Here is a 15,920-nt window from a genome sequence, read left to right on the forward strand (position 1 = left end):
TAAGGGCCCTCCCAGCTCTGACATCCTGTGTTCTAAGGGCCCTCCCAGCTCTGACATTCTGTGTTCTAAGGGCCCTCCCAGCTCTGACATTCTGTGTTCTAAGGGCCCTCCCAGCTCTGACATCCTGTATTCTAAGGGCCTTCCCAGCTCTGACATTCTGTGTTCTAAGGGCCCTCCCAGCTCTGACATTCTCTGTTCTTCCAGCTCTGACATCCTGTGTCCTAAGGGCCCTCCCAGCTCTGACATTCTGTGTTCTAAGGGCCCTCCCTGCTCTGACCTTCTGTGTTCTAAGGTTCTCCCTTACCTGCCTAGCTCTGATGGTCTCTGGTTCACATGTTCTGGGTGAACTTTGTGGAAGGAAGGGTCATTTTTAGCAGGGTGGGGGGGCCAGGGCCAAGGGAGGGCTTCTTGGAGGCTGCAGTGTCAGAACTGTGTCTTGAAGGCTGGTAGAAAGGCTTTAATAGACTCAGCAGACTGAGAAGGGTCGGGGGTTGGGGAACTTGATTTGGAGTCAGAAGATCTGGATTTGAGTTTGAATCCAGTCCACTTAACAGCTGCTCCATACTAGGCAAGTCACTTCTCCTCAGTTTCTTCATCTGTAAAATGGAGGTCATAACTCTCCCACTTTCCATCTTATTTCATCATGGGGATGAAATTCTCATCCTCCCTAATCCCCCACCCCTCTCCAGACAGGCACGTTGACAGAGGAAGGCCTAGATGTTTGGGGTGTGCTCCCCCTAAAAGGTGACGATTTCCTGTCCCTGATCTCAGACCCGAGGCAGCTCCACGGAGGTCCCCTGCTCACTGCCTTGGCCTCCTGTCATTCCGTCTCCTTGCTAAATGAGCAGCCCATTGGTGACCCCATCGACCTCAAAATGGTGGAGTCTACTGGCTGGGTAAGATCATTCTGTCCGCCCTCCGCCCTCTGTCTCTGAGCAGGCCCATCTCCAGTCAGACCAATAAAAAGGGATTGGGTTGAGGGGGAGACAGGGACCCTTTTCTTTCTAGAAAGCAAGAGGTTGCTTTTTTTTTTTTTTAATTTGAAAAAGCAACGGGGCAGCTGGGTGGCGCAGTGGATAGAGCACCGGCCCTGGAGTCAGGAGGACCCAAGTTCAAATTTGGCCTCAGACACTTCATCCTTACTAGCTGTGTGACCCTGGGCAAGTCACTTAACCCCATTGCCTAGCAAAAAACAAAAACGAAGAAAGAGAAAAAGAAAAAGAAAAAGCATTTGATTTGAGGTCAGGATGCTTGAATTTGAATCCTGGCTCTCTGTTGCTTCCTAGCTATATGGCCACGGGAAAGTCACTTAACCTCTTGAGCCTCATCTGTAAAATGGGGTTACTGACGGAGGCTGAGCTAAAGTTCTTGTGTACCTTTAAGTTTGGATAACCCTGGTGACGTATACAAGATAGAAGCACCCTGTCAGTGGAGTACAAAAGCAGAAATCTTCAGCTCCAAAAGGATTGTTCTAGTGACTTCAAACACTGCAGAAAAGGGAGCTGTTGCTATGTGTTTGTTTCTTATCCTCATCTCCGTCATCAAACATCCTCCGTTCCCCTGTCTGTCGCTGTCATCAGAGGAATCTCCAAATCCAACCCCAAGCCTTCCTTACTCAGTTTCCATCGGCCAAGGGGCTGGCCGCAGCCCTAGCTCAGTCTCCTGCCCGGCCCCTTGGCTATGCCCATCCAGTGACAGCCTTGTCTGTGCCCTTCTCTCTTTTACCTGTTTTCCAGTGCTTAGAAGAAGAGGGATCAGAGACCTTAGTGTTTGGGACCAAGGTCATGGCTGTGATGAGGCCCCCATGCCTGGAGGAGCAGCTTCAGGGGACAGTAAGCTGGGCAGGGTGGCCGGAGGCTGGCTGGAGGTGGGAGGGGCAAGGGAAGGCTCCAGCGCCATGCTCACCTGCCTTCTCTTGGCCCCTGCAGGAGCCCCTGGAGCCCATCGGCATCCTCTGCCGATTCCCCTTCTCGTCAGGCTTGCAGCGGATGAGCGTGGTGGTATTGCGGCAAAGGGGAGCCCCTCCCGAGGTTTACATGAAGGGGGCCCCTGAGATGGTGGCCAGTCTCTGTACCCCAGACACAGGTGAAATGGACCATCATCTCCACTGCCCTCACCCTGCTGCCTCCTCCTGAGGTCCCTACAGGGTTTGTGGTCCAGAGCACAGGACAAGGGAGAGAGTATATTCCCTCTTGGTGGATTCCCAGGCTCTCTGGTCCTATAGTGAATGGTAGAAAACCAGGCCTTGGGGTTTGCCCAAGTATCCCTAGGGTCCAGGGGCAAAGGCCACTGCTGCTCCCCAAATCCCTGCCTCCAACCTAAAGGCCTCAAACCCTAGTTTCAATCACTCTTAATCCTTAATTCACCACCACCCCCCTTCCCCGCTCAGAAGAGTATCTAACCCCCTCCTGCCCTGCCAGGCTTGTAGTCTATGCCCCTAATGACACCGGTCACCCCTGTTTCTCCAGTGCCTTCAGATTTCTCCCAAGTCCTTCAGCGCTATACATCGGATGGGTTCCGGGTTCTGGCCCTGGCCTTCAAGCCCCTGCACATCACTCCCACTTTGGAGAAGGCTCGGCAACTGTCCAGGTGGGGGACCTCAAGAAACACTGCCTGCACCTGCTTTCTTCAAGCCTTCCATTGATCTGTGATCTCCCAAGGGCGGGCAAGCTCTCCTTCATTGCAGATCTCAGCCCCTTCTTCAGATTTGACGGTCATCCACGTCTAAATCTATCAACTACCCAATAGGCCTTTCCCTGGTGCTTTTGTTCTAGGACTCATTCTATCGATCTGTCTAATGCTGTGGATTAAAATGGATGATCTCTGAGGTCCCCTTGAGGTCCAAGGTAGTGATCTTATTATCTACCTAATCCCATCTCCTCATTTTATAGAGGAGAGAAACTGAGGCCAAGAGAGGAAAATCTCTGAGGTCTCTTGCAGCCCGGGGTCCTGGAATCTGATATTCTGTGGCCTAAGAAAGCAGCTCTTGGGCTATTCATTCATCATCCTTCATTCTCCTTCTCCATCCACGGCCACACTTCACAATTTTTACTCCTCTTTTGGCACACAAATAGCTGGACCTGCCTTGGCCGGCCTATGCCCGCCGTGCCTTTTTCCTGTGCCCAGAGCTCACCTACGGGCTCCGTTCCTCAGAGATCATGGCATGCCATGATGCCCAGCCAGATAGCCCTGCCGGGAGAGCAGAGATTTTCCAAAGATAAGCTTCAGTGACTGGGAGCAAAGAAAGCTGCTGCTGGGTTCCCCACGTGCAGCCCGCCTCCTCCTCCTCTGGCCGCAGCATGGTCTCTGTCACCGGTAGCCGTCCAAGATAGATGTTTGTATTGATGCTTTTCCATTCATTCATTCATGAGGCAGATTTGTGTAGCAGACGGAGTGAAGGTTTGTGTTCACATCTGGCTCTGTCACTGACTAAATAGGTGAACAAATATTCAACCCTTGGCAAGGCCGCTTCACTCCCCAGGCCTCAGTTTCCTTATCCGTCAAAGAAGGAAGCTGGACTAAATATCTTTGGAGGTCCCTTCCAGTTCTAAATCTATGGTCATGTGATCCTATGCCACTTTCTCCTAATGGCATCTAGGTGGTGCTGTAGATAGAACTCTGGGCCAGGAGTCAGGAAGACTTGAGTTCAAATCCTGCCTCAGACTGACTCTGTAACCCTGGGCAGGGCACTTAACCTCTGTTTGCCTCTATTTCCTCAGCTGTAAAAGGGGAATCTTAAAAGCAGCTCCCAGGGTTCCCAGGGTTGTTGCAAGGATCAAATGAGATAATATTTGTAAATTATATTTGCTTGGCACATGGTAGACAGTTTCCTCATCTGTTAAATGAGAAAGTCAGACGAGATGACCTTAGGAGGTCCCAAGGTTCTAGATCTGGGGTCCTTGTGTTCCAGCTCATTCTCCGTCTGCAGCATTTGTCCATGTTTATTAATATAGGTACTGAGAGGCAGTGTGATTTAGTAGAAGGCCTGGAAGCTCTGGGTTCAAATCCTGACTCTGCTAGCTGTTTGACCTTAAACAAGTCGCTTCAATTAACAAATATTTATTAAGCATGTGCTGTGTGTCAAGCACTGTGCTCAGCACAGAACTGGAAGGACCTCACCTTCTCTGGGGGAAGACAGTGGGTGCAGGACAGACACAAAGTGAATGCCAGGTAATTTGGGGAGAGGGGACTCTCCCAGGAGGAGAAGGGGCTAGAAAAGGCCCCAAGAAGAAGGTTGTGCTTGAGCCAAGGCCTCAGTTTCCCCCTCTGTAAACTCTGGGGCTTGGCCTAAAGAATCTGTACCCAACAAGCCCGGGAGGGAGTTAGGATTCTTACCCCTGTTTTCCAGACCCAGGGAGGTAGTATTTCATTGCATTCCTAGTGCTTAGTACATGCCTACCGCACAGTAAGTGATTAATAAATGTGTGTTTACTGATTGACTGACATATACAGCTAGCAGGTGTCAGAACCAGGACTTAAGGCAGGGACTCCTGACTTCAGGTCCCTGGTGTTCCTTCCTCTGTGCTCTGGCCCCCTCTGACCTTTGCCCTTGAGCTGATCGTCCCCTCTTTCCCCCCAGGACAGAAGTGGAGAGCGGGCTGACTCTGCTGGGCCTCCTGGTGATTAAGAATGTGCTGAAACCAGAGACGGCGCCCACCATCTGCACCCTCCGCAGGGCCAACATCCGAACTGTCATGGTCACAGGTGTCTGAAGGCAGGGGCCCAGGGAGGGTTCTGTGGGGCAGAAGCAGGAGAACAGCAGCCCCCGCGGGGTGGGGGGCACGAGGAAGGGCCCCCGCGGGGTGGGGGCCACGAGGAAGGGCCCCGGCGGGGTGGGGGGCACGAGGAAGGGCCCCGGCAGGGTGGGGGCCACGAGGAAGGGCTCCCGTTCAGAGCCTAGGAAGCTGCCCCAAGGATCTCCTTCAGCTCGTCTGCAGCATGGGCAGGCGTTGATCTCAGCTGGTCCCCTCCTGGGAGCCAGCCTGAGGGCAGACAGTGGTCCAGGGACTTCAGCTGCCTCTGGCCAAGCCTGAACTCTTTCCCGCCCCCAGGTGACAACATGCTGACTGCGGTCAATGTATCTCGGGCCTGCGGCATGGTGCGACCCCAGGAGCCGGTGGTGTTGGTCTATGCCTCCGACCCTGCCAACGGCAAACCGGCTTCCATCAAGTTCATCCCCTCTGACCACTGTCCGGGTGGGGAACAAGCTGAGGTAGGCCTTAGGACGGTCCCATCTTCCTTCCCTTCTCTAGGCTGATGTTCTGGAAGCAGGGGGGGACTTCATGACTTCCCAGGGCTCCTTCACCCCACCCCCATCAACCACTGCCTGATGACTGGACCACACGGAGGCCATCTTCCCAGAGGCTGGGGCAGGGGACCTGGGAGAAGGCCAGGAGTGTGGGGTCTCATGGGGCCCATTTCAGCCCAAAGGGTACCTTGTGGAGCCGGCCGGGGAGCACTGCCACCTGGCGCTGAACGGGAAGGCATTTGCTGTGGTTTTGGATCATTTCCCTGAGCTTTTGCCCAAGGTACTGCTTCCCCTCCCCCTCATCCCCCTCATCCCCCTCATCCCCCCTCTAAGTAATGACCTTCCCCTCTCGGAATACCTGCCTGGTTCCTGGGTTCACGTCTCAGCTCCACCTGCTGTGTGACGCTGGGCAAGTGGCTTAACTTCTCTGAATCTGTTTCCTCTTAAAATGAGCTGGTTGGTTCCCAGATGGTCCCTCAGGTCCCTTGCAGCTCTAAATGCTGAGCCCTCTGGCATGGGACTGTTCCTCCTTCCCCTCCCCCTTGGGGTGTCCCCCCTTCCCTGGCAGCTGCCACACCCACTCTCGCCCATCCCCTAGATCCTGCTCCAGGCCACCATCTTTGCCCGGATGACACCAGAACAGAAGACTCAGCTGGTGTGTGGCTTTCGAAACCTCAAGTAAGTGACCTCTCAGAACTCAGTAAATGATACAGAGGATTCTCTTAGGACCCACACCCCTCCATCCTCCTCCCAAAACCTGGGCAGGTTTCTTGCCATCTCAGGGCCTCCATTGCCTTGTCTATAATATGAAGGGAAATGGAATAAACATGTCAGATGATCAGTGACTTTGTTGGGTTCCTTTTACTCCCTGCGCCTCAGTTTCCCCCTTGTAAAATAAGCAGATTGGCTGAGATGGCCCCTTAGAGCCCTTGTAGCTCAAATGCTTTTTGTCTAACGACATTCCTTTCCCATACCGCTTCATCCGTCCCCCCATGTCCTGTGTCCAGGGTTTACTCTGCTTCTGGAAATCCATAACCCTAAGGCAGATCCCTTTACCGCTCTGGGCCTCTGCTCTCTTCTTTGTAAAATGTGACAGAAAGAACTATGGTCTGGGCAGAGTCCTGGTTCTGACGCTGTGACTGTGTGCCCCTGGGCAAGTCATTGCATTTTTTTGGACCTTTGTAAGTATATCTGTAAATGAGGCATTCTAGGATATATCTAGGGGTCTTGGAGACCATCTGGTCCAGCCCACTCATTTTACAGATGAAATTTTGCCCCCACCCCCAAGTTAAGTGACTTGCCCTAGGTGGATGGCCTTAGATGATCTAGGAGTCACAAAGATTCAGCAGTAGAAGGGACCCCAGAGGCATTGAGTTTGACGTCTTCCTGAATGGGAATTATTTCTCCAACGAGAGGTCAATCTGACCTCTGTTTAAATAGGGAACTCAATACCTTCTCGAAGTCTCCCATTCTATTTTGAGACAGCTCCCTTTGTTGAAATGATGTTCTCTTTAAAAATAATAATAAATTTTTTAATTAAATTTTTAATTTTAATTTTTAAACTTTCTAATTCACAAGCCTATCCCCCTCCCCTCCCCTCCCCCACTGAAAAAAGAAAGAAAAATAAAACAAAACTCTTGTAGTGATTCTTCATAGTGAAGCAGAATTAATTCCCATATTGGCTATGTCCAAAAATGTTTCCCTGGAGTCTGTCACCTCCCTCTCGGGAGGCAGGGGGCAAAACAAGTCTGATCTCTTCCTCATGTGGCCCTTCCAATTCTCCTGGTTTCTGTTCTATGGCCAGATATCCTCTAAGGGCCCTCCCAACTCTCAGGTTCTTATCTGAGGTCTCACCTAGCCCTGGCAGTTCTGTTTCTGTGAGCCCCACTAGGGGGTTGGGGGTGTGGAGAATTCGACGAGAGTTTCCCATGCTCAGGGCCGGGGTTGGGGCGGGGGGACCCATGACCTCCTTCCTCCCAGCTTTGGCCTGGCCCTCTCAGGGAAGCCTAGTGACTCCGCACCTTTCCAACCTCACCCTTCCTCCCAGCCTTCCCTTGGGATCGATCCCCTCCCCCCCACCTAGGTGGGCACACCCCCTGGAGTGGGGCAAGACTTGTTGATAGTCCCCACCTGCACCTTGGCAGCTACTGTGTGGGCATGTGTGGAGATGGGGCCAATGACTGTGGGGCCCTGAAGGCAGCTGATGTGGGCATCTCCCTGTCAGAGGCAGAGGCTTCGGTGGCATCACCTTTCACCTCCCAAATCACCAACATTGAGTGTGTGCCTAAGGTGATCAGGTGAGTGGCACCGTGGGAGAGAGACCTTTGGAAGCAGCGGGGTAGTAGGGGAGGGAGGGGAGAGGGGCAGGAAGCAAGGGATTATTTGAGAGACGAGGACAGGTGAGCCTCAGTTAGTATAAGCATTATTGCTAATCCACATCCTCTAAGGAGATCCGCCTCAAGGGGCTGAGAAGCCAGTGCTGAGCACTACTCTCTCTCATGCTGTTTTTACTTTCAGAAACTCTTGCTTCTCCCAAAGTTAGGAAGAGGGTCACCAGTCGTTTAATCAACAAGCTTTCACTAAGCACTTTCTATGTGCCAGGCATCATGCTAAGCACTGGGGATACAAAGAAAGACAAAAATATGGTCCCTGCCCTCAAGGAGCTTACGCTCCAATGAGAGAGACAACATGTAAATAACTATGTACATACAAGATATGTACATTTAATCTGGGAGATGCCATTAGTGTTGGGGCTACTCTGAGGCCCCAATAATTCTCCGATCCCTCAAGCCCAATAAGGTGTGCTCTTTTATCCCCAGTCTTAAGTAAACATAAAGCCCCCCAAAAAAGTTGAAAAGAAGTAAGCATGGTGAAATGGAAGAGAACTGAATTTTTGGTCAGGGACCACATAGGAGAAGATAAAAAGGTCTAGCAAGGCTTAGTAGATAGAACTGGGAAGATCTGAGTTCAGATGCCATAGCTGACACTCAGTGGTAGCTGTGTGACTATGGACGACTCATTTAAATCTAAGTTAAGACTTTATTAAGTAACTTAATAATCTCATAAATCAGAAGTAATTCTCCAAGATTCTCTGGTGATTGATCAGTGGCAGTTTGCATCCAGAGGGAGTTCTCACACTGGGAGTTCCCACAGCAATGAAATGGCAAGTCCTTGATTTATTGACAGTATTACTGCTATCTCATCTTTTCTTGATGGGGTTCCGATAGAAACGGTTCGAGGACAAGTCACCCTCCTGCTATCTATTCTTTTATATGTAATATTCTAAGTCCAACCTCCTTAAGGGTAAGCCTTCTAGGATTGCTGGTGGCAGTGACTTGGTTCTGAATTGCCATCATAAACCTCATCCCCAACCTCTAAGGACAATTCATGGAAGTTTGTGGAATTTCTTGCCTGGGCAGTTTACCCGGTGTTTCTTTGGGGGTATTCTGTTAGCTTAGTTCAGGCAGGTGTTGCCCACGGAGGGCCTTTTGATACCGTTCTTGGCTCTAAACTCCATCCAGAGGTACACCACTTCCAGTTACACTGAAAAAATCCGGTGTCCGATTTTTATCATTATCACGTCATCATTGTCATCATCATATGTGTATTATTATTCTCTAATAATATAATTATATCATTATCATTCTGGGTTGTCACAGTTATCTCTTTCTACTCATGTGTCTGGGTGAGGTCCAAGCACAAGTCGCTAGCCTGCTGTTACCCTCTTATGGCTGAGGTCTTTCAGACTATGGTGTAGGTGGATACAATCAATGCTTTTTATCCTGGAATAAGTGCATTGGGATGTATCGCTATTATTATTTGTAGTAATGACAAAGGCCTAACAGCAGCCCGGCTGGGCCCCAGCAGAGGGAGCGGGTCTGCCCCTGTAGGCAGACCCCCAGATGCCATTTTATACTGAGAGCCAGGGTAGGCTTCCAGTTGCCCGTCATTTGCCCCTCGTGGGGTCCTCACCCTCCTTCCAGAGCCCTGATGTCCTCCTATGCTTGTACTTCTCCCCCTATGTCACAGGGAAGGACGATGCTCACTGGTCACCTCCTTCTGCATTTTCCAGTACATGGCCCTCTACAGCTTTATCCAGTTCATCTCTGTCCTACTGCTCTACACTGTGAGTATGAAGCTGGGGCAGAGCTGAGGGGCGAGGGGAGCGGGGCCCTCCCTTCGGTTCTCCATTGACTAATTCCCCTTGACCCCTCTTATACTGAGACACCTCCTCCAGGAAACTTCCCCAAACTTCCAGCTTTAATGGCTCCATTCTTTCCAGAATTTTGAGTGTCTACTTTCCCTAGGGGTTTAGCTGTTTTATGCTGTTTTTGTGGGCTTACTACCCCTTTGTAGACAGGAGGCTCCCTGAGGGCAGGCTTTGTGTCTCTCCCCCCCCCCACCCAATCAGAAACTTCTTCATCCATTCACTCTAATTTTGTTCAACAAAGATTCATTAATTCCCTCCTGTGTGCTAGGCACTGTTCTAGGTGCACTGAGCGTTCAAAGACAAAAATGAAAACAGTTCCTGGCCTCAAGGAGTTTATATTCTGGTGGAGTGAAACAGATACAAAATATAGATGAAGTAGATACATGGTGATTTTGGCAGGGATGTGATTAGGGGAATCAGAAAAGGCCTCAAGTGGGAGCTGACCTCAGTTGAGCCTTAAATGAAGCTAGGGATTCTAGGAGGCAGAGGTAAAGAAGTAATGCATTCCAAGCATGAAAGATACAAAGGCATGGAGGTATATAAAACAGCAAGTAGACCGGTTTGACTAGAATGTGGATTACATTAGGGGGAATAATATGAAACTGGTCTAGAAAGGTAGTCTGGAGCCAGATTGTGAAGGACTTTAAATGTCCCCCCCAAAAAAGGAGATTGTATTTTATTCTAGAGGCATCTGAGAGCTAATGAAGCTTCTTGTGTAGTGAGGTAACCGTATTGGTGATTGGATCTCCTAGCTGAGGAAGACAAGGGGAGGGAATGAACAGTCACTAACAGCACTGTCCAAGGTTAGGTTTCTGGGCTCAGTATCAATTAATCGATCAACAAGCATTTATTAAGCCTCTGCTGTATATGATGTTATGACAAATGAAAGCCCTGTGCTCATGCTTAGGATACAAAAACAAAATAGCCTCAGAGGACTTCCATTCCACGTAGAATCCTCATTTCCCAGGGTGTGGTCTACATAGAATGTACGTTGAGAGTGGAGACTACTCCATTTTTGTGTATAGAGATACACTCCTATCCCTTTTGTATGGCACCATGCCTGGCACATAGTAGGAGCTTAATAAATTCTCATTGATTGATTGAGTGATGCCATTAACCTCCCACTTGCCTCTTCCCCAGATCAATACTAACCTAGGTGACCTACAGTTTCTGTTCATTGACTTGGCCATCATCACCTCGGTGGCAGTGCTAATGAGTTTCACCGGGCCTGCCCCAGAGTTGGGGGTCTCCCGGCCCCCAGGGGCCCTGCTTCGTGTGGCCGTCATGGGCAGCCTCCTCCTGCAGACTGCTCTGGTTGTGGGCATCCAGCTTAGTGGCTACTTCATCACCGTTTCCCAGCCCTGGTGAGGCTCCCTTTCCATCTTCAGGTTCCCGGGGGTGGGTACCCCTTTGGGGAATACAGATGGATCCCTGAGGGGGGAATATGGAAGCTCCTGAATATGGAAGGACACTGACAAGTTGTGGGGCGTGCAGAAGAAAGTTACTAGAATGGCAAAGGACACAGGATCCAATTTTGTTTCTGACTTTAGTGCCCCGTGAGGATCAGTCAAAGGAACAGGTGGCATCTGGCCTGGAGAAGGGGAAGCTTGGGGGCAAGAGGGCATGGAAGTGGGCCATGACAGCTATATTCAGGAATTTGGAAGAGGGATTAGACTTTTTCTGTCTGGCCCCAGAGGGCAGAATTAGGAACAATGGGCTGAAACTGCACAAAGCTGATTTAGACCTGCTGTCAGGGAAAACTTCCCCATCATTATCTCTGTCCCACAGGGGCCGCTCTGGGAGGTGGGTGGCTCTGCCCTTTCTTGGAGGTCTTCACAGAGTCTGGTGCACTCCTAACCTTTAAGCATCTCCCCCTCCTTACTCGCCTCCCTTCCTCCTTGCCCCTACAGGTTTGTCCCTTTAAACAGGACGATGTCAGGGTCCCAGAACCTGCCCAACTATGAGAATACAGTCATCTTCTGCCTCTCAGGTTTCCAGTATCTCACGATGGCCGTAACCATGTCGAAGGGGCCGCCTTTCCGCCGCCCACTCTACAGCAACGGTGAGGCCTGGGCAAGGCGATGGGAGAAGGGCGGCATCTTGGGCCATCGCCTATCTGCAGGGAGGAGCTGGAGCCCTTTCCCATTCTCATCACGCTCCCTACCTTCCCCCACCCCCACTCTAGTCATCCCCAAGGTCCTCAGACTCAGTCAACAAACATTTACTAAGCGCCTACTGTGTGCTTGGCACTGTGCTAAGCACTGGGGCTACAAAGAAAGGCCAAAGACAGGCCGTGCCCTCAAGGATCTTCCAGTCCAACGGGGAAGATGACATGCACATAACCAGGTCCGGATAAGTGGGTAACAGATCATATTCTCATCTCTCTTCCCCAGTGTTTTTCCTCTTGGCCTTGTTTATCCTGGCCACCATCATGATCATGCTCACCCTGGGCCCGCCAGCCTTCCTGCTGAAGTGGCTGACCCTGAAGGAGATCAAGGACACCCGGTTCAAGCTGCTACTGCTTGGCTTAGCTGCCCTCAACTTCGTGGCGGCTTTCATGCTGGAGGTGCCTGGGGACCTGTAGAGCATACTCAGTGTGTGTCGGGGGAGGTGTGGGGGACTAGTATCTGGGGGTGGCCACCGCCCTCTCTAGGACACTCAGAGTCCTGCAAGACACCTTAGAGACCATCCTACAAGAAGATGATACTGAGGTTCAGAGTGGGCTCATAACCACTAAGTAGTAGAGCTGGAACTCAAACCCTTCTCTCCTGAGAGAAGGTCTCCTGAGAGCAAACTCAGAGAGGGGACAAAGAGTAGAGGGAATTGAAGAGGGTAGGAAAGGCAGGACCAAGGTTGATGGGGAAGGTGGCTTTGGTGGTAGGACTCAGAAGTCCCCTGCTTCTCTTTCTGCAGTGTATCTTTGACCAGTGGATCCCCAGATGCCTCCGCCGCCTGTGCCCAAAGAAGGCATCCAAAAAATTCTTCAAGCGGCTTGAACGGGAGCTGGCCCAGCAGCGAACTCCCTGGCCCCCACTCCACCAGCCCATCCTGGCCACCCACAAGACAGCCTCTGTCCTGAGGTAGCCCTGGATCCTGGGGACATTCCTGGGGTGGAGGTCTGAGCCCCTCCCCCCCACGTCATCTATTTATGCATCTTGGTAGCAACACTGTACATGGCCTGGGACTGCCAACACACTCCTCGAGCACCTCAGCCCAGAGAACGCCGCCTTCCCAATTCCATGCCTTTCATCCTTGGCTGAGATTTGGGGGGTGGGGCATCTCGACTCCTCAGAAGCCACCCCCAAAGGCATTCAATTCCTTCCTCCTCCCCAGTCGTGAGGGGCTTCACTCCATGCCCCTTCCCAGACCAGTTTAGTTCCTTTATCTCACCTTGGAAATAGTCTAATTTTTTATCCGTGGACATGGGTACATGGAGGGGTCAGATGCAGCTGACACTCACTGCCCCTGTTGAGAGACTGAATAAATTTGCCTTATTTTCCTGGATGTGCTGATCTTATGTGAGACCCTGGCCCTGACCACTAGCCCCTTGCTCAGGATGCCTCTGCCTCCACGTCCACCTTTCCTTTGTCCTGAGCCTCAGCAGAGCAGCAAGGGCGACCCCAAGACGTGCTCCACCGAAGAGAACCTTAGACTGAGAGTGAGGACACCTGGGTTCTAGGTTCGGTTCTGCTACTGCTCAACTCCGCAACCTCGGGCAACTCACTTCCCCTCCACGAGCCTCAGTTTCCTCTTCTGTAAACTATCGGACAATAATACTTGCAGCATGACCTACCTCACAGGGTTGTTGTGAGGAAAGTGCCTTGTGAACTTCAAAGGTCTATAGAAATGGCAGTTGATGTCATGCGGGGCCAGTCAGTATTGAACCTACATCTGGCTGCTCTGTGTCCTTCCAGCACCTTTCTGTACCATGGTGGCCAGCAGGATTGAGAACAAGAACTGGTGTGAACAGGGGCTGGTGTGAATAGACTGGCTACAACAAAGGAGAGGCAGAGATGATCCAGCACTGGGAGGGCAAGAGCTAACCCACTGAATGATGGAGGCAGGATCAGAAAAATAACTTAAGAGTAGAGCATAGGACCAAATAGAATAAGATGGAACTGAAGAACAATAAATGTCAAGTCTTACACATGGGTTCAAAAGTGTCACAAGTACCGAGTAGGTGAGATGTAATTAAGCAGTAGTTTATCTGAAAAAAAAAATGTCTGAAGTTTTTCATGGCCTACAAGGCCTGTATAAATAAGTAGTGTGAGATGGTCAGCAAAAAAACTAAGGAGACCCTAGGCTATTTAAAGAGAAGGATCAGGAAGGCCATAACCCTATTGTGCTCTTTCCCTGCCAGGCCCCCTTGCAGGGTATTATGTTTAGCTCTGATCCCTACACTTTAGGAGGAATATTGACTGTCTCTAATTTGTCCACTGGGCTTGGAATCAGCAAGACTTATCTTCATGAGTTCAAATCCAGCCTCAGACACTTACTAGCTGTGTGACCCTGGGCAAGTCACTTCACACTGTTTGCCTCAGTTTCCTCATCTGTAAAATGAGCTGGAGAAGAAAATGGCAAACCACTCCAATGTCTGCCAAGAAAATCTCAAATGGGGTCACAGAGAGTCATACACAACTGAGAAACAACACAAGAAGAAAGCTTGTCCAGACCAGGTTGTGGAATCCCATATTATGAAGAAACATTCAAGGATTCTGACCCTTACTGCTATTCTTAAATAGCTTTGGGTGACTTTGGGGGAATACAGTTGGGCAGTCAGGCTAGCCCTACTGCCAGCCAGAAATTCTGTGATCTCATGAATTGAGAATGTTTAGTCTGAAAAAGAAAGATGGGAAGGGGAGGAACATGTTAGCCTTCTTCAAGTCTTCAAAGGTCGCTTGGATAGATGATCCTTTCTGAATGATGGGTGGGGGAAAGTGACAGTGGAGGTGACCTCCTCCAACTCAGGCCTCCCAGACCCCAGCCAGGGACCAGCTGTGGGCCCTTTTCCCCCAGCCTTCCTGCCAGTGACCTTTCCCTCTCTCCCATTTGTGGCTGGACACTGAAATTCATCTCAAGTCTACTTTCTGCTTCCCAGTGATGGTAGGCTTGGCCCCTTCTGGCTTCCTAGCCTGAACAGCAAATGTGGCTATTCATAGCACTTGGATAACCCCGAAGTTATCTTTTTTGGTGAGATGGAGGACCACCACATCTTCCTGTTTGATCTAGCATACAACCTATGGCCCTCTAGGCCTTGGTTTGGCTACACACACACACACACACACACACACACACGCACGCACGCACGCACGCACGCACGCACGCACACACACACACACACACACACACACACACACACACACACACACACCCAGGCACTGTCATCCCGCCTGCAGATGCGCCCTGTGGACCTCTGGGTCTTGCCTTCCTCACTGTAGCCGGGTCCTTAGGACTTCTGGGACCTTCATCTTCCTTGCAGCTAAACTCTTCTCGGTATGTTGTCTTCCTTAATTAGAATGTGAGCTCCCTGAGAGCAGGGACTGTCTCCTTTTTTCTAATTGTACTCCCAGTGCTTGACACAGTAAGTGCTTAATAAATTCTCTCATTCATTCAAGAGGGATCACTTAGCCTATTGCCTAGCATACAGCAGGTACTGAATAAATGCTTGTTGACTGATTGCCCAGCCCTGAGGACAGAACTAGCAGAAATCAGGTTCAGATTTAACGTTTTAAACACCTGCACACACCCCTTATCAACCTTTAGAGCTGTCCGAAAGAGATCCTTCAGGAATCATCATGGAGTCACAAGATCTGAGAGTTGGAAGGGGTCTCTGAGGCCATGTAGCCCAACCTTTATGAGAGTTCTCCATATGTTACAGTGAGTTCCTCATTAGTGGAGGAGTCTGAGCAGAGGCTGGGTGACCACCTGGGAGCAGTTCTGCTTAGATGCCCCCTACCATCTCCTCTCTCTCAGTGACAACACTGGAAGGGACTGAGTCATGGGAGTTGGGGTTACAAAGGCAGATGAAGAGCGATGGGGAGGGGGCAGTTTACCAAGAAGCCAATTTAGTCTTGGGGTCAGGATAAACTTCCTAACAATGAGTGGAAGTTGTCTGGTAAGATAAAAAAAGTTGTTGACGGGGTCCTTTTGGATATGAATCGGACTAGATGGTCCCTGAGGGTCCTTCTTTTTTTTATTTGATTTAATTTTTCCAATTACTTGTAAAGATAATTTTCAACATTCATTTTTTGAAAGATTTTTGAGTTACATGTTTTTCTCCCTCCCTCCCTCCTCCTCATGTAGGTTATACATGTGTAATCATGTAAAACATTTCCATATTAGTCATGTTGTGAAAGAAGCAGCAGAGCAAAAGGGGAAAAAAACATGAAAAAAAGTGCAAAACAGTATGCTTCCATCTGCATTCAGACTCCACATTTCTTTCTCTGGGTGTGGATGGCATTT

General features: G+C 50.3%; 1 protein-coding gene across 2 annotated transcripts in view; it reads left to right on the plus strand.

Moving 5' to 3' along the window:
- The window catches only part of ATP13A2 (ATPase cation transporting 13A2), a 40,518-nt gene extending 26,551 nt beyond the window's left edge, over positions 1–13,967 (plus strand). The window contains exons 16-29 of one of the 2 annotated variants that reach the window (XM_027842772.1): positions 690–896; positions 1,737–1,832; positions 1,929–2,085; positions 2,469–2,589; positions 4,580–4,704; positions 5,052–5,212; positions 5,424–5,528; positions 5,847–5,926; positions 7,393–7,545; positions 9,278–9,374; positions 10,599–10,822; positions 11,369–11,520; positions 11,852–12,024; positions 12,372–13,967. In XM_027842772.1, coding sequence (XP_027698573.1) covers positions 690–896; positions 1,737–1,832; positions 1,929–2,085; positions 2,469–2,589; positions 4,580–4,704; positions 5,052–5,212; positions 5,424–5,528; positions 5,847–5,926; positions 7,393–7,545; positions 9,278–9,374; positions 10,599–10,822; positions 11,369–11,520; positions 11,852–12,024; positions 12,372–12,542 — 2,022 coding nt within the window. In that variant the 3' untranslated portion in view covers positions 12,543–13,967. The remainder of the gene's footprint in view (positions 1–689; positions 897–1,736; positions 1,833–1,928; positions 2,086–2,468; positions 2,590–4,579; positions 4,705–5,051; positions 5,213–5,423; positions 5,529–5,846; positions 5,927–7,392; positions 7,546–9,277; positions 9,375–10,598; positions 10,823–11,368; positions 11,521–11,851; positions 12,025–12,371) is intronic. The other variant, XM_027842773.1, reaches the window with a different exon arrangement.
- Positions 13,968–15,920: the final 1,953 nt, after the last annotated feature.

Source organism: Vombatus ursinus, unplaced genomic scaffold, assembly GCF_900497805.2.
Source record: "Vombatus ursinus unplaced genomic scaffold, bare-nosed wombat genome assembly UNPS02014884.1, whole genome shotgun sequence".
Taxonomy (NCBI): domain Eukaryota; kingdom Metazoa; phylum Chordata; class Mammalia; order Diprotodontia; family Vombatidae; genus Vombatus; species Vombatus ursinus.